The 26,788-nt window shown below is 55.0% G+C and overlaps 2 protein-coding genes across 5 annotated transcripts; one reads left to right on the top strand and one right to left on the bottom strand.

Annotated features, from left to right (window-relative positions):
* Nucleotides 1-5,425, top strand: LOC122171085. 2 transcript variants are annotated; one of them, XM_042838436.1, is made up of 10 exons: nt 1-164; nt 816-1,058; nt 1,612-1,902; nt 2,278-2,375; nt 3,024-3,210; nt 3,293-3,395; nt 3,834-4,080; nt 4,236-4,275; nt 4,853-4,958; nt 5,044-5,425. In XM_042838436.1, exons 1-10 carry the CDS (start codon nt 53-55, stop codon nt 5,084-5,086), a joined length of 1,470 nt encoding a protein of 489 aa, XP_042694370.1. In that variant the 5' UTR covers nt 1-52; the 3' UTR covers nt 5,087-5,425. The 2 variants fall into 2 exon arrangements, with proteins under 2 accessions (XP_042694370.1, XP_042694369.1); XM_042838435.1 differs by lacking the exon at nt 5,044-5,425 and having other exon boundaries at nt 4,236-4,941.
* On the bottom strand, nt 5,371-26,112 carry LOC122171084 (receptor-type tyrosine-protein phosphatase kappa-like). Of its 3 annotated transcripts, XM_042838432.1 has the most exons (29): nt 25,974-26,112; nt 23,122-23,373; nt 22,471-22,713; nt 21,583-21,816; nt 19,963-20,199; nt 19,022-19,312; nt 18,549-18,646; nt 17,714-17,900; nt 17,529-17,631; nt 16,844-17,090; nt 16,649-16,688; nt 15,958-16,063; nt 15,740-15,807; nt 15,354-15,496; nt 15,132-15,219; nt 14,770-14,840; nt 14,643-14,679; nt 13,818-13,915; nt 13,547-13,663; nt 12,363-12,520; nt 12,152-12,287; nt 11,315-11,464; nt 11,076-11,175; nt 10,269-10,348; nt 9,752-9,886; nt 9,273-9,398; nt 8,697-8,854; nt 7,133-7,268; nt 5,371-6,790 (listed from the first exon to the last, which is right to left on the bottom strand). In XM_042838432.1, exons 1-29 carry the CDS (start codon nt 26,074-26,076, stop codon nt 6,716-6,718), a joined length of 4,017 nt encoding a protein of 1,338 aa, XP_042694366.1. In that variant the 5' UTR covers nt 26,077-26,112; the 3' UTR covers nt 5,371-6,715. The 3 variants fall into 3 exon arrangements, with proteins under 3 accessions (XP_042694366.1, XP_042694367.1, XP_042694368.1); XM_042838433.1 differs by lacking the exon at nt 9,752-9,886; XM_042838434.1 differs by lacking the exons at nt 22,471-22,713; nt 23,122-23,373.
* Between the last annotated feature and the right edge of the window lie 676 nt (nt 26,113-26,788).

A 26,788-nucleotide genomic window follows, 5' to 3' on the forward strand; every position in this document is an offset into this window, starting at 1 on the left:
AGGCAGCAAGTGGGACTGAGATCTGATTCTGTGCCCAGGACTGGATGCTGGCATGGCCCTGCAGTTTCTGGCTCTGAACTTTCTCCTGGTCCTTTTTCCTCTGCTGGCAGCACAGGGCCAGGAAGAACCTGATTCCCTGGTCCAAGGAGCACCCCAAGGAACAGGTTAGAATTTGACACTACTCTATTCACAAGTGAACATATTTCTGCTCTTCCTCTTGCATTTGCTGTGCATCTTTACCAGGTGCAGCACGGCATCACAGAGGGCGGAGGTGATGTCCATGCCAGGGATGTTCTGGGGGGAATTTGGGGATGGAGAGTGTGAGGCTCCATGTACTGGGAAAGCCTCAGTGAGTGCTGGGATGTAACACACTTCCATGTACGGGGCAGTGTCCCTGGGAGCAGGAGGTGAGCAGTTCTCATAACTTTGCATTAATGTGGTTGTTCATGTCACATGTCCCTTCTTTGTGGCTGTTGAGCAGATGGTACAGAACTTCTGGGACAACTTCTCTGCCCCTTTGGGACAAGGAGCTCCCTATTCTGAGCAGTATAAAGACTCCTCACCCCTATAGGACTGGTAGTGCCATGCTCAGTAAGGTAATGGGCATTGCTAGCTGGAATCAGGTCCAAGCCAGCAGGCAGGGGAGGACTGAGCAGGCATAACTGTCCTGGCAAACGCATGGCAGACAGATCTGTCACCTTCTCTCTCCCTTGAGTCTCTGGAGGGACCATTTTTGAGTGCTGACACTGTGCTATTGCTCTCTGTGACATCTTGTTGTTTCATGCCCCAACTAAGCTCATTTCCACCTCTGCCAGAAACGTGCAAAAGGCCCCGGTGGGACCCAGGACTCCATCTGGAACCAGATCTGCAGGAGTATAAGAAAAATGAAGAAGTGATGTTGAGCTGCCCTGAGGGTTTACAGCCATCCTACACCCAAGTCAGATGTTCAAGAGAAGTGCAGATCATCATTAATGGGAAGCCTATTTACAGGGAAGTTTGGCTGGGAAGAGCCAGCAGTGGTTCCTGGATCCGCATTCGGTCCAGAGTGGAGTGTGTGGGTAAGGAAGGCTTCAGGCTATGTGATGGGGAGTCAGGAGGTGCAGCTGCAGGATCCTGGAGTCTCTGGAGCTACTGCTCCTCTTGAGATCTCCTGGGCGTTCTGAAAAAAGCAGCATAGTGGCATTATTCTCCACAAGACCTTCCTGGGGCTGTGGTGCAGAAAGGCACTTTTGCATTGTGACCCAGAGCTCGTTACCTCACCATTGTGAAAAACTGAGGAAAAAGAAACTCTCTACAGAGGTCTGTGAAGAGCAGGACAGGTCATAAAGCAGATACTGATTGAAAGGTGAGATGCTGGCTGACTCTGACAACTTTGGGTTATGAGCGAGTAGGGAAAACTGCCTTGGACAGTGAAAGTGCACACACACAGCTGCATTCACTTCCATCCAAACTTCACCTACTTCTCCATCCAGAGATCTGACATGTACTGACTCATCCTCTGGCTTCCCATCCCTTCAGCTGGGCTGGCAGTAGAGCTATGTAACTCAAGCACACTTGCAAGGGTAGAGTGGAAGGCAAGGAATTGACCCTATTGCAATACTTCCTTTGCAGAGGTGCTAGAAGTTGTCCCTGCGACCCTGGAGGTTTCCAGCACCAGCATCAAACTGAACTGGACCTGCAGATTCCCTGATGCCTGCCAGCACGTGCAGGCCACATGCCGGCTGGCAGGGCCTTCCTCACCTCCTTGTACGGCTGAGGAGGTCACTGGAGTGGAGCTCCTACACGGACAGAGGGGAACATTCACCTGTCCTCCCCTGCAGCCCTTCACTGACTACACTGTCACCATCTCGGTGCCCCCCAGCACAGTCCTGTTTTCATGGATGATCAGGACAAAAGAAACAGGTAGGTGTCCATGGCATAGTACAGGAGGGAAGGGACATTCCTGGGCTGGTTCACCAGCAGAGAGGCAGAGAGAGGTGACCTTTGCCCAGCACTTCATTCTGAGCATCCCTCCCTGCTGTGATGGTGCTGGCATTGGGGCTGCATGCAGAAGAGGCTGTGCAGAGTCCTAGAGCAGAGCTCTTTCCTTCCTACCCCTCCCTCCTCACCACACCATCGCTGCTCCTGCTGTTGTGAAATCCACGCTCCTTTTGTGGCACAAAGCATGCTTGGGTTTGCTGCGCAGCCTGCCCCTGGGCAGTAGCTGAAGGCATCCTGCTGTGGGCTCAGACCTTCTCTGCCAGCCCCACTTGTGACTCCGTTTTCCTGCGCTTCCAGTGCCGCAGAAGCTGGAGCAGCTGCAGCTGGATGCCAGCACGGGGACCCTCAGGTGGAAGGCGCTGCCCTCCTGCCAAGGGGAGATCGTTGGGTACCAGGTACCAGGGGCCCCCACCCAGCCCCTCCCTCCCTGCTGACAGCTCTGTGCACGCAGGTGTGCAGACCATGGAAAGCCCTGAGGACCAGCAGTCACCCATCCACGTGCTGAATTTCTGGCTGTCATGAATTTGAGCATTTCCGACTTCCTCTCAGTGGTCCTCAGTCCCCAGTGATGTATTTGGCGGGGTGGCCTTACAGGCTTTCCTGTGCCTCTTGCATTCTTATCTTTTCTCTGGCCATGACAAAGACTGTGGTTTGCAGTGCTAGAAGCAGGGCTGAGGGAGGAGAGCGCTGCACCCAGCTTGTAGCCACCTCAATTTGTGACGTGATTCACAAATCATGAGGATGCCTTGCAGAGGGCTTGCAGAGCAAAGGCACAGTCCAAGCAACTCCATTTTCTGCAGCTGCTCTGGTGCTATCTAGAGGGTTAGCTCCAGAGTCTTTCCTGCCCTGCTCTGCTCAGCACTGACGCTTTGCTCACACACACACAGGGCCGAGGCTCCCGCTGAGCTCTCTGGGCACCTGCAAGAGCTGGGATAGGAACAGGGGCAGGAGGAGCAGAGCAACGTCTTGCTGTCTGGCTGTGGTGTGGGCAGGCTCCTGCAGGATCGTGGCCGCTGCCCTCCAGCTCCGTGTCCTGTCCCCAGCTGAACGTCACGGCCAGGGCCTTGCAGGACGGCGGCTTCCTGCAGATCGAGCGGCTGAGGCTGAGCAGCCAGACCACGGAGCACCCATTGCCCGCGTACGGCCCCGGCACCACATATGCGGTGGCCGTGCGGGGCCTCACAGCCGTGGGTCCCGGAGCTGCATCGCAGTTTCACACCAGCGGCTCAGGTGAGGGTCTCCGCACGCAGCTCCTCCTCCTGCCCCTCCGTGCCAGTCTGCTGAGGCTCATCATGGGGATCTTCCTCTGCAGAGACGCCCGATGGCTGCTCCCGCCTCCTGCTCGATACCTCTCCATCTCAGGGCACCGCCGTGCTTCCCCTGCACCCCATCTCCCAGCGCCCTGAGGCAGCGAGGTGAGCGCAGCCCCGGCTGCTCTGCTCTTGCAGCCCTGAGCACTGCTGCATCCCTTAAGCTGCCTCTGTCCACCTCTCTCCATTCCCGTCTCTATTACCGCCCCCACAGCCTCACTTTCTCCACCCTCATCCCCATCTCACTGCCCTACCTCCATCTCCAACCTCATTCCCATCCCCCTCCTCACCACCCATCCACATTCCTATCTCTACATCCCCACCCCCATTCCACACCCCCATCCCTTCCTCCACCCCAATCTCCATCCCTATTCTTCTTCCCATCCCCTTCCCCATCCCCATCCTCAGCCCCTTCCCCGTCTGTTCTCACTGCTGTCCTCATTCCTATCCCCATCCCTGCTCCCGAGCTCATCCCCATGTCGCTCTCATCCCCTTCCCCGTGTCCCCTCATCCCCATCCCCCTCTCACAGCCCTGCCTTGCAGTGAGCACCAGCTGCTCGTGGCGGTGACACACAACAGCACGGTGCTGGAAGACGCCTGCTCGGGGGAGCTGCAGCCCTCCAACCACAGCCACCCTGCTGACCCCTACGTGGCCGCCGTGCTCAACCTCAGCGCGCCCACGGACTTCGTGCTGGGTGACGGGGCCCGCGGGCACGGCTTCCACAACGCTCCCCTGCACCCAGGATGGGATTACACCGCCCTGCTGCGCCTCGCCCGGCGCTCACCGCAGGTACCCGTGCCGGGGGCTCTTGTGCACGGGGCGCGGCAGCGACCGCCGTGTCCTCGGCCACGGCTGGGGCCTTTGGTGGCCCTGGGTGGCAGCTCCTTGCTGTGTGGTGGCTGACGTGGGATTGCTCTGAGCCTCCGTCCTGTGCCCTTCAACAGGCGGAGACATTCACCTGCGTGTGCTACAGCTTCTCCATGGGTAAGTGGTTCCTCTGCCCCACACCTGTGCCTGAGGGTCTTTCTGTACCCCCCCTTTTCCCAGCCCATATCCTTGCAAGGAGAGGAGCTGGGCAGTCCAGGAGCTCTTGTGGGAGCAGAGGAAACTTCTGTTTCCCAGATACTGGGAGTATTTACCTGCTATAACCGGTTCCTACCTCCATCTTCTTGGATGCTCTCTGGATCCTGAGGCTCTCTGTGGGTGCACAGGCTTTGGTACCCCTGGCCTTTTGGGCAGGTGTGCATGGCTGCAGCTGGACCCCCTGCAGCTTCCATGCCATCATCTCTCCTCAATCTCGGTCCTAATACTGCCCCAGTCCACATGCAACCCCAGAAACACTAATGCCTTGCCCAGCTTTGTGCTGAGGGAAAGGCATGGAGGCATGCCCATGCTGAAGGGCATCGCACCCAGCATCTCATATCTCATATATGATCCTTGATCCCACAGATTTCCCGATCCTGCAGTCACCTCTGCACACTTGCAGACATCTACTTCTATGGTCAGTGTCTGTGCAGACGTGTGGCACAGGCTGTGGCACTCACCCCTGGCTGTTTGTTAGTTTCAGGTCAGCCACCATACCCATGGCCAGGGATTGTGATTGGAGTGGTTGTGCTTTTGGTGCTGGTCCTCCTGTTTACAGGCATCATGTGGTTTGTACAGTCCAGGTGAGTAGGATGGGGAAAGTGGTTCAGCAGAACAACCTTCTCTCACAAGCAGCCCTTCGCTCAGGACTGCCCTTTGCCTTTGCAGGAGAAGGAAGGCTGTGTCCATCAAAGCTAAGGAGAGTAATTAAAAAGATAGAGAAAAATTGGAGCCAGGAGATCCTGACCTTTGGGAGAATCATATGCTCATCCTCGTCTTGGACATGTCCCCTTGTGCCCCAGCCAGGCTGGAAAGCTGCTCTCCCAGCTCCCGCCTGTAGTTCTTGTGAGAGTAACAGCAGTGATACAGAGAAGATGTGGTTGCACCTGAATCAACACTGGCTCTCCTGTGACCATCACCAGACTAAGTGTCCTATCCATTTCAGCAGAGCAGGTGGAAAGCAGGAAGGAGGGTCATAAACTTTTTATTCTCAGCTTTTATTTACCCTTGTAAGTTCTGTAATTTTTCAATGGTATTTTCTGCAGTTTCATTTTTTAGACTTTGCCTTTGTTTTCTTGACTGTGATCATTGTACACAGAAATTCCCAGAGGGGTTCGGGCTGAAGGATGCTTTGTGCTTCTGCCATGTCCTGGGTTCCTCACTCAATCTCCCCCCTGTGCTGAAATCCACTCAAACCCAGTGCTCTGCTTGAGCTTGATGTGACTGCATTGCCCTTGCCAACCTGTCTGCCCTGTCCTGAAAACCAATAAATGAAGTTTGGAGGAGGCTGCCTGCCATGCTACAGCTCCTGCCTCGTCCCCTCATTGCCCATAGGGAGCTGTGCTCCCTGTGGGGTGTTGACAGAACTGTGTCTTGCTGAGATGATGCCAGCACACATCTTGGGTGGAACTGTGTTCTGTGCAAACACTGTGGGTAGAGCTGAGGGCCCGTGTTTCTTTGTAGCCCCCATGTCAGATCAAACCTGGAAGAAAAGTGGAGATCAGAGCTCACCACCACCACTGAGGCCATCACAGAGCCTTTATTGGTGATACACAGATAGAGCTATGGGGTGAGTCCTGACAGACATTCTACAGTGTGGTGCAGCAGCCTCTCCTGGACAACGTTCAAAGTATGGACATTCAATTTGGATTTCCACGGTGGGGCAGGCAGGTTTGTAAGGGAGCCTCTCTGGCACTGTCAGGGCTGTGGCACCTGGAGGACCAGCATCGGGAAGATGCAGCAGCAGGAATGGACTGAGTGGTGTGGGAAGGAATAGGTCATCCCTGTGGGACTGTGGATTATCCCTTCCCTGGCTCTTCTTGGGCACAAGCTTGCTGCTTCCCCCAAAGCAGGACAGATGGCCTGTGCTCCAGCCCTGCAGGAGATCTCACGGTGGTTTGGTGCTCCTGATGGAGCACAACTGGGGCATTAGTGCAGCTACCCCACTTTCACTGAGGATGTCTGAAGGGGAGACTGGATGGGAAAGTTAGTTCTTTGCATCCTTGGCCTGTACACATCAAGGCCTGGTGCCTATCCTCTGCTTAGCATACTCATGTTGTGGTGCCAAGTAAAGTCCTGCCAAAACTCTGGGCAAAGAGCCATGTTCATGTTTGAAATTCTGTCTACAATTTGGAGACAGTCCAGCCTGTTATTGTCTAGCTGCAGATGGCCCTTAGGGTGGCTTATGGGAAGAGTAAAGCATGGTTGGACTAGGTGATTTCAGTGGTCTTTCCAACTTTAATGATTTTGTGATCCTGGGGCTGTGCACATCTCCTCTGGTTTCCATTGCTTCCACAAGAAGGTTGAAGTCCTGGCCAGAGGTGGGCTGTGACCACGTCTCTTACTTGAAATTGCCATAGGTTTCAAATGAATTCAAGTAACTGAGGGCTAGTTTATAGCACAGCCCATACTGCTCCTGTAGACAGAAGGATTCAGATAAGTACCTGCTACCAGAATACCTTCTGAGGAAGGCCAGCATGGTTGCCACAATCTCCAAGAGAAAGCCAGGGGTAGGTACATCCCCATCTGGCTGAGAGTTAGGCTATCCCAATGCTGTGGCCGTCTGGGCTTGGGAGGAGTGCCAGCGCCCATGGCACAGTATCTGATATTCACTCCCAGACAGGAGTCGCATGATGGCCTCAAGGACCTGGAGCTGGTGGTGAGGTGGGTGCAGGGCAGGCACCTGGGCACCCATCAGTTCTTCACCAGTGCTCCAGTATTGCTCCAGTTCCCAGATGAGTGTGAAATCAACACCTACCACATCTTTAATCAGCTGCCTCCGCCGCCTCTTCAGCATCCTCACAGCCTGAGATACATCAACCAGCCCCTCGCTTTGGATCTGCTCACACAGGAAGCTGGCAGCACAGAAGATCCCACTCCGGCTGGCACCATCCCTGTGGAGAGCAGTGTGATTTAGTGGTGCTGATCCCCGGAGGTGTCCCACCAGCCACACAGACCTGAGGCTATTGGGATGGTCCTGCACCAAGCCAGCCTCCACAGGGAAGCCTTTTCCTCTGAACACAGCTGAACATAGAATCACAGAATCACAGAATCATAAGGTTGGAAACGACCTGCAAGATCATCTAGTCCAACCACCCTCCCATTCCTATTAGTATCACAAGCACTAAACCATCTCTCGTAGCTCCGCATCCAGGCGCCTCTTGAACACTGCCAGGGACGGCGACTCCACCACCTCCCTGGGCAGCCATTGCAGTGCCTGACCACCCTTTGAGAGAAAAAGTTTCTCATAATGTCCAACCTAAACCTCCCCTGGTACAACTTCTGGCCGTTTCCTCGGGTCCTACTGTTTGCCTGGGAGAAGAGGCCAGACCCTTTTGCACCACAGCCTCCCTTCAGGAAGTTGTACAGTGCAATGAGGTCTCACCTGAGCCTCCTCTTCTCCAGACTGAACAATCCCAGCTCCCTCAGCCGCTCCTCATAAGGTTTGTGCTCCAGACCCTCACCAGTTTTGTTGCCCTTCTCTGGACACGTTCCAGGGCCTCAACATCTTTCCTGTAGTGAGGAGCCCAAAACTGAACACAGCACTTGAGGTGCGGCCTCACCAGAGCTGAGTAGAGGGGGATGATCACCTCCCTGCTCCTGCTGGCCACACCATTTCTAATGCAGGCCTGGATGCCGTTGGCCCTCTTGGCCACCTGGGCACACTGTCAGCTCATGTTCAGCCGAGCATCAACCAACTGGCACTGATGTCAGGCTAACAGGCCTGTAGTTCCCTGGATCCTCCTTACGGCCCTTCTTGTAGATGGGAGTCACATCAGCAAGCCTCCAATCCTCTGGAACCTCTCCAGTCAACCAGGAGCGCTGGTAGATAGCCGAGAGCGGCTTAGCAATCACCCCCGCCAACTCCCTCAGCACCCTAGGATGAAGCCCATCTGGTCCCATGGACTTGTGACTGTCCAGATGGAGGAGGAGCTCCCTAACGGCCTCCACCTCAAACTCTGGGGAGACATTCTGCGTGTCAGCCCAGATATCCAGATCAGAGCACAAAGTGCCCTGAAGATAGCTGGTCTGACTATTAAAGGCAGATGTAAAGAAGGTGTTGAGGACCTCAGCATTCTCCTTGTCATCTGTGGTCACATTCCCCGTCGCATCAATTAAGGGATAGAGATTATCCTTGGTTTTTCTCTTGCCATTGATATATTTGTAAAAGGATTTCTTATTCTCCTTCACTGCAGTGGCCAATCTAAGTTCAACATGTCCACCATGAGCTGAGACTGGAGCTGGTACCTGAGTTCACTGATGTAACTCAGAGTGAGTCATCTCTGTGCCACAGCTGCTCCTCTGAAAGACATATTGCTTACCAGCAAGTGATGAGGATGTGTCCATCCTGGCTCTGCCGCTGGTGTGTCTCCACCTTCCCTAGCAGGCTGATGATGGTGGTGGGATGTGGGGGAAGACGGTGCTGCATGGGCCAGTCCTCCAGCTGCCAGAAATGGACTTTCATTGCAGATTTCTTGGGCTAGCAAGGAAGAAAGAAGTTGGGTTGGGCAGACAAGTAACCCACTGGCTTCATGGAGAGGAAGGCCAGAGAGTATGGATATGGTCCAGAACTTAGAATAGCTATCCCCATCCATAAACAACCATTGAGATGCACAGACTATTCATGGCTGATGTTCTCCAGGTTGGAAAGGTGTGCACACGTATCTGTGCTTTGCCTTGTACCACTGTATACAGATTCACCCTCTTGGGACAAAGCTCCCATGGGGAAGGCCCTGCTCTGACCAGTGTCATTCAAGGAACCAATCAGCTCCTTTTGCAGGCCTTCCCTCTGACACTTCCAGCTGTGACTTTGGCCCTAAACCAAAGCCTGCAGTGGCTCTCAGCTCTGTCAAAGGCTGTTCTCAAAGGACTTTGTCATTGCTATGCCAAAAACCCACCTGCTGCCTATTGGTGAGTGCAAGTGTCCGGACTGTGAAACCAGCTCCAGCCTCCTCAGAGATCCACTGGATGTGAAAATGGCCATGGATGGCTTTGCCCTGGGTGGGCCAGATCTCCACATATGTCTGAAGGGAGATAAATGCATGGTGGCACACAGCAATTCAATGCCTCACATGGGTACACTTGGCCCAACCCCTCAACTACAGCATGCATATGGGTACTCTGCCCGCTCTGTGCTTGGGGCTGACCTGCAGGACAGCAAACAGAAAAACAGCCCCCCTGCTGGGTCGGGGAAGTAAATCCAAGGGCCACCCTTGTTCCTGTGGGTTCCCCCCACCACTGCAATGCCATAGGACTCTGCAATACAAAGTGGAACTACAAGCTTGCAGCTGGACCCCATAGCAAGCAGGGCCCCAGTGAAGAGATTCATACAGCAAAGGCAGAAAATAGGCTGTCAGGACAAGAGCAGGCAGCTGACCTTGTCCAGCTCCTGGAGCTGGTTCAGCACAACCACCGAGGTGCAGGTGTAATCCCAGACCAGAGCCCAGAAATCCACCAGTGTGCTGGAGAAGGGCAGCTGGGTGATGATCAGCCTGTCCTCCTTGCTGTATGTCTGCAAAACAGAGCAGTCGGGAGGAGGAAATGAAGAGGTGACACAACGCACAGACACGGCCGTGCCTGTGAGAACCACAGCTACTCCAGCAACCTCCATGCGGCCAAGGGCTGGGCAGAGCACACCGTGTGGCGGAGCAACTCAGCGCAGCCAAAAGGCAGCAGCCGCGCGGCAGCCCGCTGAGCTGCGCGCTGTCAGGCCTGCGGCTGAACTCGGGGGCCATCTCCTGGCAGCAGGGCCCCAGGCACCGGGTACAGTCACCAGGATGGAGCACTCGGCCTGGGGTGCCTGAAGCTGGGCGACTGAGCCCAGCTCTGCTCTGGGTGCTCGCGGAGCCTCTGCTGCTCCCTGCAGCCCCAAGCCCTCTTGACTGCAGCCTTACATTGGCAAACACGGCGTTGATGTAGCCTGGCGAACCGTCTGCGTTCAGCGAGGACATCAGGATGGGCCTGAAGGAGTCCGCTGTGGAGGCAAGGGCAGAGAAGGGCTGAGCCTGCACAGAGGGGAGTGAGGGGGAAGGCTCTGAAGCAGCTGTGAACCCCATTCCTGATCACTATCTGGTGCCTGATCTGGGCTCCTCCCAGTGACAGTGAGGGTTAGGGTGACAGTTGTGGTTAGAGTCAAGGTTGGGGTTAGGGTTAGGGTTAGGGTTAGAATTCAGGCTGTGATTAGATTTAGGATGGAGAAGGTTAAGTTCAGCTGTGGAAGCACAGAAGGAGGTGGGGATGAGGTGTGGTTCACATGGAGGGAATGCTTTGCCTATGTTAAGTAACAGTCTCAGTTTGTACAAGGAGATATTTAAATGGGACATTAGGAAGAATTTCCGCACAGAGAGGGTGGTAAAGAATTAGAACAGGCTGCCCAGGAAAGTGGTAGAGTCCCTATCCTTGGAGGTGTTTAAGAGATGCTAAGATGTGGCACTGAGGGACATGGTTTAGTGATCGGCCTTGATAGGTCAGGTTTATGGTTGGGTTTGGTGGTTTTGAAGACTTTTTCCAATCTGTATGATTCTATGATACTATGCAACATCAACCAGAAACTGGCATTTGGTCCCAGGGGCAGAATGGTTAGTCCCATTTTTCTGTCATGGTGCTGGGGAGGGAATCAGCAGTGCTGGCAACAGCATCCTCCCCCTCGCTGCTCTCAGGAGCTGGATCGTGGAGCAATGAGCTGCCCAGTCCTGCAGTACCTGGCAGGATCCCTGGCTTGCGGTTCTTGGGCTGATTGCTGGGTTTCTCTGCTTCTCTGCACGGCAGGAGCTGGAACAACTCAGAAAATTTCTGCACTGCCTGTAAGGGATGATTCACCTGAGCAAGCCCTTCCTGTCAGCTCCCTTTCCATCTCCAGATAAACCACAAAGAAACACTCCCCCCACCTCTCACCCACAGCAGGAGGCAGCAGACCCGCTGCACCAGGTCCTGAGGGTACCTTGAACTCTTTCTCCAGGATGTTGTTCTGGCTCTGGATCTCAGCTCCTTGGAGGCAGCTGATGTGACTGGCAACTCTCTCCACTGGCACCCCAGTACAGCCACAGAGCAAGCCTTCTAGCAGCACCTCATACAAAAAGGCATACTGCTCCTGCATGGAGATGTGAGTTAGTGTACCATCTGGAGCAGCTCCATGGGCAGCACTAGGACTCCAGACTACTTCCCACAGACTGCCACACACTAACCTGCATCAGGATTGTGCCAGCTCCACCCTTCACCTCCTTGCCAGACACCCCTGGGGCAGGCAACCCTATTCTGAGAAGCAGCCAGCAACTGCAACCACCCAGACAAGACCATCTTTCTCTGCTACCTCTCAAACCAGACCCCCGCTCTCAGGAAGGAAGTCCAGAAAACCAGTGAACCACTCATCCTGCGAGCAGTTGGACAGGCCTGTCCAACCTACGTCTTCCTCCATAGGGACACAGCTGTGAGCAGACTGTGGGAACACAGTCTCTTGGCCAGATGATGCCGTGTGGGCAAACATCCTGAAAGCCTGAAGGACACATGCACTCCTTGCCTATAAGAGCAAAGACCTGCCCTTCTGTGCCAGGACTGTTGGTACATATACATGCTGATGCTGCTTTAGAGAGTCTCAGAGGGTCCCTAGGTTTGGACAGCACAATGATAACAAAACCCTCCAGTCTCTATCACCTGGCAGCTCCAGTCCTGGTAATGGGACCATGTGACAGATCACAGCACAGATTGCATCATAGGGGAGGGGGGGGGGGGGGCAAACCTGTAGTCCCACAGCATGTGGGCAGCAGGTGATTCCCCTCACCTTGGTCTGCACCATACAGACCCTCTGCTCCCGCAGCTTCTGCACGCAGTGGAACACATCCACCTTTCCCTCAGCCTTTGCCATCTTCAGGAGGAAGTCCAGGGCAATGAAGGTGCCTGTTCGCCCGATCCCTGCACTAAGGACACAGAAGAGGGGTTGGTACTGCTCTAACCAGCCTTGGTCCAGCACATGAGCATTCCCATCCCAGTACCTGCAGTGCACCAGCACAGGACCCGCAGGAGATTCTGATCCACTTTTGTTCACCATTTCCACTAGGCACAGCAGCTGGGCAGGGTTCCTGGGCACCTCATGGTCTGGCCACTGCGTGTAGTGAAACTGCTCCACTGCTCTTGGGAGAGCGTATCCTGCCTGCAAGGAGGGAGATGTGGCTGGAGCAGGAACCAGCCTGAGAAGTTATGTGAAGCACTTGTCAACAAGTAGAGGAAAAGCATGGCAGGTATGCACCAGCACTCAGCCCTCCCACAGCACCACCAATACAATGGCTGCTCCACTGTAGCTGATCAGACAGCAAAGGGCACCACGAGGACTCTGAGCAAATTCACCATACCACATAATTTGCTTTATTCTCTGCCTCCACACAATAAGAACTGTGAATTCAAAGCAGTGAATGCAGCCTGTGTCTCAGAGGAAAGAAATAAATATCACGGTGTTGAGACTCTCCATAGTCTTCAGAAAACCATAGCTTTCCCAAATAAGGCATTTCCTAAGGCTGATGCTAACTGATATGCGTGTAGCCACTTTGGTACCAGGCCATCCTGTATTCACTTGGCTTGAACTAATGAACTTCCATGTCCCACCACCAGGTGCTCTTGGAGTCTTACTTTTTAGGTGGACTTTGTTCTAGGCAAGACAAGAACATGTGTAACATTAGCAGCTGTACTCATTTTCTTCTCCTTGCAACTCTTTTGGTTTCTCCAACCTTCAGTGGAAGTACCCATCCTGAGAAAAATCTTGAGGATATTAATATACCTTAAACCATAATCTCTCTGTTCAAGTTCAGGAACCTCAAGGCACCACAGTGCTTTCATGTGGATCTTCTGCAAGTTGACCCAGATGGCAAGTACCTGTCTCATCACTCTGAAAAGCCTGGATGTGGAGAGATGCCCTTTCATATCCTTTAGCTACTTTTCCACCCTTTGTGATCACCTCTCCCAGGCCCTTGGGAGTGCAGGATCTGCCCAGGTACATAGTCCAGACTCAGTCAGGGTGATCACTGGAGCTGACTGCTTGTCTTTTTGCCTTGCATAGAAACCCAGGGTTGATGCTCTGGAATAGTGCTTGGTGACAACAAGGCTGACCCCAAGCAAGACTGAATTTCAGCTGATAACTCCAGAAGAGCCCTGCAACCCCATCACAGCTGCATGACAGCCTTACCTTCTGCAGGCAGAAGACACGTGTAACAATGCCCATGGTGGTCCTGGTGTTGTTGAGTGTTACAGTGAAGTCCCCATATACTTGCTGCTGCTCTGGCCAGTACTGCTCGCACTTGATCTGTCAATGGCAGCACCAACAATTTCATTAGGGGAGCGTTGCAAGTGGAGGTGTGGAGATGCTTCGTGACCTTACTGAGGGTTGTGCTGAGCAAAGCAAAGCAAGGGAACTGGGCACTGGGAGACCAGAGCTGAGCACAGGCTGGGATGCTTACCTTGTTGTGCTCCACCAAGCCTGTCAGCATCACAATGACTGAAGTCTTCTCCTGCCAGACCATCTGCCAGAAATCCACCACTGTCCCAGGCAAAGGGCCTTGGGAAGGAAGAGGAGAGCCCTGTGTCAGAGCCCAAACCATGGAGGTGCCCCCAGGCTCCTTGGTGCAGCCCCACATTTCCCTCTTCCCAGGGCTGATGTGACACAGCCTGGGCATGGCAGTACATGGCCACGGGTATGGGGCACCCCTACTTTGGCACCCACTTTAGAAAAGGGGTCCAGCAAAAGGGAGGGTGGATGAGCCTAGAGTGCACCAGTACTGATGGGTACTGGCACAGGACAGTGGTCACTGCACCAAGCCTGAAAGTGAGCTGCTGCCCACTCATCTGAAAATGAGTGCCTGTCCCACCTATGTCCCCACAATGATCATAGAATTATAGAATCACAAGGTTGGAAAAGGCCTCTAAAATCACCTAGTCCAACCCAGCCCACTCCCCCACCCCACTAACCATGTCCCTCAGTGCCACATCCACATGTTTCTTGGACATCGTCAGACTCTGCCCACCTCCCTGGGCAGCCTGTTACAGTGCCTATCTACTGTTTCTGAGAAGAATTTTTCCCTAATATCCAACCTGAGTTTCCACATTTGGAGTCCTATTTACCCAAAATAATTCAGCAGCTTTGTAAGGACCCTGAGAACCCCTTCTGCTCTCTGCACAGAGCAAACCAACCCATCCCAAAGGGACTTCAAAGGGACTCAGAGAGTTTGGCAGCTTCTGAGGACCTGTGCCAGCTCTGGGCAGCTCCCAGGGCTGGGAGCACCCACCTTGAGCAGCAATGAAGAAGCGCGGGCTCCGGTAGCTCTGTGGGGGAGAGTTTCAAAGAGCTCCAGTCACCCATGTTGAACATTTAATATGGCAAGAAGTAGAGGAGCCATCCTCCTCGCTACCTACATCCACGTAGCTGGCATTTATGTAGTCATTCCCTGTGTCAGAGGGTTGCAGCACCACACGGCAGTGATCGTCTGGGAGGGAGAGAGGGAGGTGGGAGTCAGTGGGCTGTCCCTTCAGGGCAGCACTGAAATGACTGTCTAAGGAGGGAAGTATCTTTTAGGAAAGCTCTGTTTGATCTTTCCTCAGGAGCTTTCCAAGCCTTGGGACAAGTTCAGAAAGAAAGAAGAGCTAACAAAACAACGGGGAACATGGCACAGGAAGAAGATGCGGTGTGTTTTGAGAGGAGACCATTAGCGAAATGGCAGATGTCCACACTGCATCAGCCACAGAGGAGTTTTGAGCTCCAGGAGAGCTTTGCGTACACGGAATGATGCTCTTGTAGCGGTTCTTGCCCTCGTTACATAGTTCCTTCCCAGCATTGCAGGAGTGGCAGAGGGAGGAAGCCAGTTTCTGCACAGGAGGAAGAGGAGCTCTGCATTAGTCCAGGTTCTGGTGGATGTGAGGCTGAGTGCCTCACACACCCAAGGAGGGGCTGGTGCTGGATGGATGGTGCAACCAGATGGGAAAGAACACCTAATACAGACCTGGTACTCGCCCAGACGCCCTGCATCGTGCCTGTCAGCTGATTCATCCTCCATCTGCTCTGCCTCTATCTCTGCCCTTTGAAGCCTCTTCAGAGCATCCAGCAATTCCTCCACAAGGATCAGTGTGCTCAGATTACTGGCACCTATGGGAACATCAGGACAGGAGGTCAGCATGAGCTGATGGGAGTGAGCTGGCATTTCACTGGGCAGAACCCTACCAAACCCAGCTTCATCCTGGCCCATGCATGTCTCCCTCTCTGTGAGGTGTCTCATTCCCCATACCAGCCAGCTTTGCCCCTCTTTGCTCTGCAAGGAATCTCACAGTGCCTGGGAGCACCCTGCTCACTTTTCTACCAAGCAGCCTGTTCAGACTGCTCATACTGCACCTCTGCGACACTTCTGGAGGGGGATACTGCTGTTGATCTCAGAGGTGTCTGATCTGTTGCACTTTTGCCTGCAAGACAGCAAGTTAGCCAAAAGATCAGCAGGAGGTGGAGAGCAGAGGGGGGTGCCCACATGGCAACATGTCCTGCTTTATTTCAGGGTCCATACCAGGCAGCCCCTGGACAGAACAAAGAGCGGGAGAGAAGAGACGTGAACTGACCTGACGAACAGGGGGAGCAGGAAAATCCCCAGTGCCAAGACTACAGCGGCCAGCACAAATGCCATCAGCACAGGCAGTCTGTGCAGCAGAGGAATTGACTCCTGCCCTGCAAAAAGCGAAGCCCAGGATCATGCTCCACATAACCCAAACCCACGGGAAGGAGACCCTACAGTGGTGTGGGGAGGAAAGGAGCTCCCTTCATTTCCTAGCAAAGGTTCTGAGAAGGGAAGCAGCCTTGCTGATGCAGAAGGAGGGGTGATGCTGGGTGCGATGCCCTTCAGCATGGGCATGCCTCCATGCCTTTCCCTCAGCACAAAGCTGGGCAAGGCGTTAGTGTTTCTGGGGTTGCATGTGGACTGGGGCAGTATTAGGACTGAGATGTGAGGAGAGATGATGGCATGGAAGCTGCAGGGGGTCCAGCTGCAGCCATGCACACCTGCCCAAAAGGCCAGGGGTACCAAAGCCTGTGCACCCACAGAGAGCCTCAGGATCCAGAGAGCATCCAAGAAGATGGAGGTAGGAACCGGTTATAGCAGGTAAATACTCCCAGTATCTGGGAAACAGAAGTTTCCTCTGCTCCCACAAGAGCTCCTGGACTGCCCAGCTCCTCTCCTTGCAAGGATATGGGCTGGGAAAAGGGGGGGTACAGAAAGACCCTCAGGCACAGGTGTGGGGCAGAGGAACCACTTACCCATGGAGAAGCTGTAGCACACGCAGGTGAATGTCTCCGCCTGTTGAAGGGCACAGGACGGAGGCTCAGAGCAATCCCACGTCAGCCACCACACAGCAAGGAGCTGCCACCCAGGGCCACCAAAGGCCCCAGCCGTGGCCGAGGACACGGCGGTCGCTGCCGCGCCCCGTGCACAAGAGCCCCCGGCACGGGTACCTGCGGTGAGCGCCGGGCGAGGCGCAGCAGGGCGGTGTAATCCCATCCTGGGTGCAGGGGAGCGTTGTGGAAGCCGTGCCCGCGGGCCCCGTCACCCAGCACGAAGTCCGTGGGCGCGCTGAGGTTGAGCACGGCGGCCACGTAGGGGTCAGCAGGGTGGCTGTGGTTGGAGGGCTGCAGCTCCCCCGAGCAGGCGTCTTCCAGCACCGTGCTGTTGTGTGTCACCGCCACGAGCAGCTGGTGCTCACTGCAAGGCAGGGCTGTGAGAGGGGGATGGGGATGAGGGGACACGGGGAAGGGGATGAGAGCGACATGGGGATGAGCTCGGGAGCAGGGATGGGGATAGGAATGAGGACAGCAGTGAGAACAGACGGGGAAGGGGCTGAGGATGGGGATGGGGAAGGGGATGGGAAGAAGAATAGGGATGGAGATTGGGGTGGAGGAAGGGATGGGGGTGTGGAATGGGGGTGGGGATGTAGAGATAGGAATGTGGATGGGTGGTGAGGAGGGGGATGGGAATGAGGTTGGAGATGGAGGTAGGGCAGTGAGATGGGGATGAGGGTGGAGAAAGTGAGGCTGTGGGGGCGGTAATAGAGACGGGAATGGAGAGAGGTGGACAGAGGCAGCTTAAGGGATGCAGCAGTGCTCAGGGCTGCAAGAGCAGAGCAGCCGGGGCTGCGCTCACCTCGCTGCCTCAGGGCGCTGGGAGATGGGGTGCAGGGGAAGCACGGCGGTGCCCTGAGATGGAGAGGTATCGAGCAGGAGGCGGGAGCAGCCATCGGGCGTCTCTGCAGAGGAAGATCCCCATGATGAGCCTCAGCAGACTGGCACGGAGGGGCAGGAGGAGGAGCTGCGTGCGGAGACCCTCACCTGAGCCGCTGGTGTGAAACTGCGATGCAGCTCCGGGACCCACGGCTGTGAGGCCCCGCACGGCCACCGCATATGTGGTGCCGGGGCCGTACGCGGGCAATGGGTGCTCCGTGGTCTGGCTGCTCAGCCTCAGCCGCTCGATCTGCAGGAAGCCGCCGTCCTGCAAGGCCCTGGCCGTGACGTTCAGCTGGGGACAGGACACGGAGCTGGAGGGCAGCGGCCACGATCCTGCAGGAGCCTGCCCACACCACAGCCAGACAGCAAGACGTTGCTCTGCTCCTCCTGCCCCTGTTCCTATCCCAGCTCTTGCAGGTGCCCAGAGAGCTCAGCGGGAGCCTCGGCCCTGTGTGTGTGTGAGCAAAGCGTCAGTGCTGAGCAGAGCAGGGCAGGAAAGACTCTGGAGCTAACCCTCTAGATAGCACCAGAGCAGCTGCAGAAAATGGAGTTGCTTGGACTGTGCCTTTGCTCTGCAAGCCCTCTGCAAGGCATCCTCATGATTTGTGAATCACGTCACAAATTGAGGTGGCTACAAGCTGGGTGCAGCGCTCTCCTCCCTCAGCCCTGCTTCTAGCACTGCAAACCACAGCCTTTGTCATGGCCAGAGAAAAGATAAGAATGCAAGAGGCACAGGAAAGCCTGTAAGGCCACCCCGCCAAATACATCACTGGGGACTGAGGACCACTGAGAGGAAGTCGGAAATGCTCAAATTCATGACAGCCAGAAATTCAGCACGTGGATGGGTGACTGCTGGTCCTCAGGGCTTTCCATGGTCTGCACACCTGCGTGCACAGAGCTGTCAGCAGGGAGGGAGGGGCTGGGTGGGGGCCCCTGGTACCTGGTACCCAACGATCTCCCCTTGGCAGGAGGGCAGCGCCTTCCACCTGAGGGTCCCCGTGCTGGCATCCAGCTGCAGCTGCTCCGGCTTCTGCGGCACTGGAAGCGCAGGAAAACGGAGTCACAAGTGGGGCTGGCAGAGAAGGTCTGAGCCCACAGCAGGATGCCCTCAGCTACTGCCCAGGGGCAGGCTGCGCAGCAAACCCAAGCATGCTTTGTGCCACAAAAGGAGCGTGGATTTCACAACAGCAGGAGCAGCGATGGTGTGGTGAGGAGGGAGGGGTAGGAAGGAAAGAGCTCTGCTCCAGGACTCTGCACAGCCTCTTCTGCATGCAGCCCCAATGCCAGCACCATCACAGCAGGGAGGGATGCTCAGAATGAAGTGCTGGGCAAAGGTCACCTCTCTCTGCCTCTCTGCTGGTGAACCAGCCCAGGAATGTCCCTTCCCTCCTGTACTATGCCATGGACACCTACCTGTTTCTTTTGTCCTGATCATCCATGAAAACAGGACTGTGCTGGGGGGCACCGAGATGGTGACAGTGTAGTCAGTGAAGGGCTGCAGGGGAGGACAGGTGAATGTTCCCCTCTGTCCGTGTAGGAGCTCCACTCCAGTGACCTCCTCAGCCGTACAAGGAGGTGAGGAAGGCCCTGCCAGCCGGCATGTGGCCTGCACGTGCTGGCAGGCATCAGGGAATCTGCAGGTCCAGTTCAGTTTGATGCTGGTGCTGGAAACCTCCAGGGTCGCAGGGACAACTTCTAGCACCTCTGCAAAGGAAGTATTGCAATAGGGTCAATTCCTTGCCTTCCGCTCCACCCTTTTAATGGTGCTGCTGACACACAACCCTGCTACAAGAAGGGAAACAGGAGGATGAAACAGCTCATTCAGGCCTCTGGATGAAGAAGCTGGAGGAGTTACCAGAGCATTTATAGCAGCTGGACATTAACTTTGGGTCGGTAGTCACTGCTGGAGGTAACTGTACCCCTTCAGGCACCCTTCAGGCCCCCACCGCTCATCTGGCTGTTCCCACAGGCACTGCAGCTGCTGACACAACCAACAGGCACACCTCCCCGTCATCTCTCCTGGTTGCCCAATGACAGCTCCACCAGCAACCCGGCTCTCAGCAGGGCATTTGGCATGGTAGGGGCTGAGTGCCAGCTGGGCACGGGGCTGCAAAGGTGGGATGGATGAGGCCGTGCCACCATTCACTGGGGAATGCACTTAGGCATCAGCCGTGTCCACCAGCAAGAGACAAGGGCAGAGCCGTGCTGCTGCTCAGGCTCCTGGCACTGTAACCCTGCTCAGCTGTTCCAGAGGGAGAGACAGTATCCATGTGTGCCTACGTAATGGGGCCAGCAGAAATGCAGGAGACCTCCATCATGCTCACCTTCCCTCACTCACAAAGGTCCTCACTCACCCACACATCTCGTGTATCCCACTGCCAACGGCCATAAGCCTGTGCTGTTCTTCATAAACCAGATGCTCTGAGGAGCTGGGAGGCTTTGGTGTGGTCTTGGCTTCACACAAGTGATCTCCATGGCAGAAGGCCAGTACCCATTAGGGCATGTCAGTGTCACCGCTTTATTGAAGTTGTAGAATTCCTGGTCTGGGACAAAACGAATCCTGGAATCCCACTGTGGCTTCTGACATTTCCCTGCACCAAAAACATGGGAAGATGTTAACAGAAGAGCTGCTGCCCTGGTACACAGTGGTGAGGGATGGAGTTTCTGGTCATGATGTGGATCAGCCTTCCTACACCACAGCCCTTCGGCAGCACCTCCCACTTCCCCGGCACATGCAGAGCCTGAATTCTGTCATGCTCACACAGCCTGCCTTTCTCTGGGTAGGAAGGGCAATGTGGGGTTCCCAGGACGGCTCCTGGTGCCCCTTTATTCAGGCAGTCTGCACTGGACCAGATGCAGCTGCAGGCATTACTGATGTGCCTTCCCTTGTGGACTTCTTTGGATGTCCCATTGCTGAGGGACTTCAGTTTTCCTATACGTATGAAGTGGGAGTAGGATGGCTGTAAACCCTCAGGGCAGTTCATCATCACCCATTTCTTCTTCCTATACTCCTCCAGATCTGGTGCCAGATGGAGAGCAGGGTGTCAGCAGGGCCTTTGGCACATTTCTATTTTAGATGGAAGCAGGTTCAATTAGGGTGGGAAATGGTGAGGTGTGGCAGTGCCTGAGGATGGGGTTGGCAGGGATCCCCAGAAACGCCTTCTGGATCCCAAACACAGATGAGAAGACACAGACACCTCTGCCAGGACCAAAGATGGAAGCCTTCCTCTTGCTCTGGAGCCACAACTGATCCCCACACACCTGATCTGCTCTCACAGCCAGGGGCATCCATTGCCCCCCACAACAAGACATAACCTGGACACTTCCTAATCAGACATCTCTTTTCTTTCCTTCAAACCTGCCTCCATCCCTGAAATCCCTGAGTGCCTATGATGCTCCAGATCTCCCTAGGCTCCAGCAAATCTCTTCTGCATTCTCCTTGCTCAGGGGTTGGTCACAGCCTGCTTCTTTCACCCTCTTCACACTGCCTGCCCCGACTTGCAGGCAGAAGGCTCATATGCACCTTTCTAGCCATGGGAGCGTGAACTCTGGCAGCAAGAATGGCACCTTTTTCCCTGCCCACCTCCCTGCAATCATCCCCACAGGTAGCACAGCCTTGTCCTGTGGGAGGGCACTGCCCTTCCCTCTGGCATATCCCCACTGGCTCCCATCCAGGTACCCAGTGCTCCCTGCACCCCCCACTCATTTATCCCTTCTGTCTCCCACACTGCAGCTCCTGCAGCTGCTGGAGGAGTCCCGGGGACCCCTCCTCTGCACAGGAAACAAGGGTTTGCAGAGCAGTGCACACCAGGGTGGCATCGGCAGCCACAGCAAAGAGCAGGACAGTCTTGGGAGCCTCTCAGAGCTAGCCCCACACCCTGCCCAATGACGTGTGTCTGCTGGGCAATGCTGTGGGTGGCATTTTGGTGTGAAGGCAGAGAGGGGATGAGTAGAAATGCTGCTGCCTCACTTACCTTTACATGATACGTTCTTATCAATGAGCATCCAGGCACCAGAGACCTTCTTCCCCATCCAGACGTACTGTGTTACTGCACTTGATTTTTGGAATTGCTTTACACATTTGATGCTGCTGAAAGAGGGCTTGAGATGTCCAGGGCAGGTCAGCTGCAGCTCCTCACTCACTCTGTAACTGTCTCTGTCTGGTGTAAACTGAAGTCTGTTGTCCCACTGCGGCTTGGTGCACTGCTCTGCTGGGACAAAATGTGACAGTCCATCTCAGGGACAGGGGCACAAGGAGGAGGGCTGAGTCTCGGCCATGGCTGACTGTGGTGTCAGCAACGGACAGCATGAGGAGATGTGAGGCCCAGGAGCAGCAGAGGAGCACGGTGTGGATGTAATCTGGACTTCAGTAAGGCCTTTGACTGGTGGTCTCTCATCACATCCTTCTCTCCAAATTGGAAAGATACAGATGTCATGGGTGAATTTTTCGATGGACCATGAATTGATTGCGAGAGTGTACCCAGAAAGTGGAGGTCAATGGCTGAATGTCCAGATGAGACCAGTGATGAGTGCTGTCCCAGAGGGGTCAGTACTGGGTCTGCCAACTCTTTGATATCACCATCAGTGACACGGACAGTGGGATGGAGTGTGCCCTCAGCAGTTTGCAGATCACATCCAGCTGTGTGCTGCAGTCAACATGGCTGAGTGCCTGGCACGGACCAAGAGCCAGTCTGGGGAAGTGACTTCCGATAGCACAGAGAGCTGGGCTCAGTTGCGAGCCCGATCAGGCACCAGGATGATGTTCCTGCGGTCAGTTTGGAGGTGGGAAACTCAGAGAGGGAAGAGGGTGAGAAGACTGAGCACAGAGCTGCAGAGAAGGCACCTCCTGCCACTCCACTTACCAAGGCACTGCACAGTCTCCTCAATGCGGACCCAGGTTCCAAAGCTGCTCCACCCCAGCCACGTGTCTCTATATACAGATCCAGCATAATCCAAAGCCCCATTTCCCCCTGCACATCTGACACGGGTGTAGGATGGCTGTAAACCCTCGGGGCAGCTCAGCATCACTTCTTCGTTCTTGCTGTACTCCTCCAGGTTTGGTGCCAGATGGAGTTCTGTATCCCACCGGGGCCTTTGGCACGTTTCTGGCAGAGGTGAAAATGGGTTCAGTTAGGGTGGGAGCTGGTGAGGCGGGACAGAGCACGGTGGGTACCAGCAAACACCTGCAGCCCTCCGGTCACTGGAGAGGCAGAAAGTGGCATGTCCATCTGCCATGATACGACCGCTGGAACAGCTCTTGGGAAGGGGCTCACCTTGTACGTCCCGCTGACCTCTCATTCACACCTTGTATGTCCCAGTGACCCTCAGAGTCACAAACTGTCCCACTGCACCCTCATCCCTGCCACCCCTTGCCCCTCTTCGCGGCCCGTAGTTGGGATTTACCCAGGACTGTCCTCTCCATCCACTCCTTGGTCCGACCCCCAAGGCACAGGGCACAGGACCCGGCCCTCCTGCTGCGCGTTGCCCCCACACTGTGTGCTGCTCTCACTCACCAACACACTGAACGGCCCCTTCTATGCGGATCCAGGCAGCTGCGCTGTTCCTCCACATCCAGACATATTGTGTTATAGGACTTGATTCTTGGAATTGCTTTACACATTTGATGCTGCTGAAGGAGGGCTTGAGATGTCCAGGGCAGGTCAGCTGCAGTTCCTCATTCACCCCATAACTGTCTCTGTCTGGTGTAAACTGAAGTCTGTAGTCCCACTGAAGTCTGTTGTCCCACTGCGGCTTGGTGCACTGCTCTGCTGGGACAAAATGTGACAGTCCATCTCAGGGACAGGGGCACAAGGAGGAGGGCTGAGGCTTGGCCATGGCTGACTGTGGTGTCAGCAATGGATGGCATGAGGAGATGTGGGATCTTGGGGGCAGGAGTGGAGCACGGTGTGGATGGAAGGTGCTCAGAGAGCTGTCACCTCTTCATTGTTCTTATAAAATCCCAATTAGGGCATTTGGGGCAAAAATCTCCAACCTGGTGCCTGCTTTGGGGTGCCTGCAGGAACATGAGGGGCTCAGGTGAGTCTCAGCATGTCTGGTTGGCCCTGTATCACTAGGATGGAATTCAAAGAGAAGATAGAGAGAAACACACAGCTCCCAGCCTGGTAGGAACTGACAGCATCCTGCGAGCAGAGAAACTACCTTTGAAGGCTGTTTTTCACACCCTCACTGCACAGACAGCCGCCTACAGGCCTCGCACAAAGTGCAGGAAAAAGCCTGGTGATGGTTCAGCATGGAAAATATGGTTCAGGCGTGACAAAGAGGCTGCACTCAGCATGTTATGCGTGCTGACTGCAGAAAGGTTGGTCTGTGTGCTTTGCAGACACGCAGTACTGTGCTGTTTTTCATGCAGTGATTAACCCCTTGTTGCCTCTGCTCTGCAGACACAAATGCAGCAGGTGTTTTACAGCAGTCATATGGAGCACCTGTTCCTGCTGCAGGACGTTCCAGGAGTGTAGCAAAGCGAAACCTGGTGAAGCTCTGGGTGTGGATGGCAGGAGGGGTCATCAGAGAGTAGCACAGAGTTCACAGTTTCTGTGGTGTCCCCTGGAGTCTGTGCTCCCCCCAGGATTTACTCGAGGCCCTGTTTGAAATCCAGGTCTCTCTTACTCACACTTACAGTGGCAGCAGGCACTGCTGCTACAGCTCTTGCCTGTCTGCCTGTATGTCACTGCGTATGGTCAAGCTCTACAGGAAGACACCCCCTATAGGCTTGCCCACCTCCCTTTTGAGCATGCTGTGAGGAGCTGAGGCCTTCGTTCAGGTGTTAAAACCCCACAGAAGCAGTGCAGGGGGGCAGTCAGGAGACAACAGGACAAAGGAACAGTGCAGCTTGGTGCACACAATGCACCATACGCCCCGACCACATCCTCTGCTGGCAGCTGCTCACGGTGCTGGCAGTGCTGACTGTGGGGCTGCCTCACCCAGCATTGGGATGCTCCTTATGTCATGTCGTTTCCTCCACGCTACCCAAAATCACTGTGGCCTGGGGTTGTTCCCCACTCTTTCATTGTACCCTCCACGGTTAGGGGGGATGTGCAGGGACCTCTGCTCCCTTTGTTCCCTATCTCTTCCCAGGGGGTCTGCCCTGCCCCACTACCTCTGGCCATCATATGTAAGATGGCTCCAGCAGGGCTCCATCCTGACCATCCCCCTCTCCTGGTCCTCTGTGATGCAAGGATCCTGACCCCAGGGGGACCATGGCACTGCTCTGGGTGTGGATGTACACAAACTGAGGGTGCAGGCAGAGCTGCTGTGTGTGGCTGCCGAGCACTCGTGTCTCAGTTCCTCTTCTTCACAAACACAGAAGTGCAAACTCAGCAAACATTATCCTCACCACAGGCAGCTCCTGGGACAGGCAGGTGACGTAGTTGTGCAGAGCACGCCATGTGGTCACCAGGTCCCACTGTGTCCCCACTGTGTCCTGGACTCCACCTGCCCTTATGAACTGGGCAAATGAGCTGGAAAACTACACATGGGCATAGTTACACTCTCCAGCCCATCAGGACAGTTTGAGCAGGGGGTTTGGGTACTGCAGGCAGGGGATGTTCACTGCCACTGACTTTACCCCCAGTGTTACAGTGACAGTGTGCTGTGCTCCACTCCCTGCAAGCACAGGGCACTCCTCCATTGCACTCCTCCTCTGTGCCACACAGCAGGGTGGGACAACACAGTGCTCATTTAACATTTTTTTGTCATCCAGCTGTGGCAAGGTCAGTACAGAGAGAGACTCCAGGTCAGACAGAAAGCAGGCAGAAAGCAGGGTAATGGCCCCGGGCCTAGCCTCTGGATGGGTCCTCCACCTCCTGGGAACTCAGATTGCTCCTGAACTACAGAGACGACTTGAAGGGCTCTGCTGAGATTAAATATCAGCCCCTTGTCTCAGCTTTGCTGGCAGATGTTGGAAATAACAAAACAACCCTGATGCGCTCCTAGAAAATGAGCTGTGTGTGGTGCTCTGCAGTTCCCCCTCATGCCAGGCTGCAGAGCTGGGGATGGGCACCATGACTGTGTCTCATGGACCTGGAGAGCCCCTTCTCCTGGATTTCCCTGAAGGGCCCCCAGCTTATGGCTTGGGCACCCCATAGCCTGTACTAAGAGCAGCCTTTAGGAGATGTCACTGCACACAGAGGCATGGCACAGGGGAAAGCATTTATGTGGTCTCCTAAAGACAGCACCACACAGCTCACGGCAGCTCGACCCCGACTGATGCCCATGTATTGCGGCTCCTGCTGTGAGTAACACCTCTGGCCCTTCTGTGTGCTGCTCATGGTCAAAATACGCAGCAAACGCGCAGCAAGCGAGCGGTGAGACCTCCCTTTGCCAGGGGAGAGTGGCCATCCCTTACCTGGATACCAGGAATATCCTCTGTCGTTGGTGGCATGTTGTTCCGTCTCCGGCGCTGCCAGCAGAGTCACTAGGACCAGGAGAAGGGTCCACTGTGGGGCCATGCTCCCTCCTCCCCACAGGCAGCACCTCTCAGTGCGCCCGCCTGACTGCATCAGCGTGATGTGCATGCGCTGGAAGGAAACAGCTGGGCAGAGCAGTTGCTTGCGGTGCAAGAAGCTTCCTCATCATAGAAGGAAGCTCTGCCAGTGCCAGAACTGCTTTCTGGGCAGGCTGCATGCCCCTTTTGCAACCTCATTGCTCCCTGAGAACAGATTTTAGGTGCTGTGATGGGAGCAGCTGCTCTCACAGAACCTGGGCATGCAGGAGGACTTTGTGAACAGTCCTGGTTCCTGGATTCCATTCTAGCATTGAAGCCATGTGGAGAATGCATCAGGACAGACCTCCCCTCATCAGTGTATCTCAGCCTGGGAGAAATTGAGGAAAAAAGGACCCGGGTTGAGCAGTGAGCTGGCTCTGATCCCGCAGGCTGGAGAGCTGAGCCACTGTCCGGGTGCTGGAGTGTGGGCTGACAACAGGTAACAGCCCCAGGGGCACAAAGCAGACTGATCCAGGCTCCGAGATCATGTCTGCTGTTTCCCAGCAGTGTGCAGTCCTCTAAACAATCCTGAAGAGTGGCCGTTCCACCTCTGGCAGCAGCTCAGCCTTTACCCCTACCTGCCTGCTGGTGCTCTGGGCATTTTCAGCTTAGAGATGTAAAAGCAGATGGGCATCAGTTGGCATAAGTTCCTCATTTGGGGAATCATTGGAAAATAA

Source organism: Centrocercus urophasianus, unplaced genomic scaffold, assembly GCF_019232065.1.
Source record: "Centrocercus urophasianus isolate 14NV4802_14NV808 unplaced genomic scaffold, USGS_Curo_1.0 seq_8, whole genome shotgun sequence".
NCBI classification, from domain to species: Eukaryota; Metazoa; Chordata; class Aves; order Galliformes; family Phasianidae; genus Centrocercus; species Centrocercus urophasianus.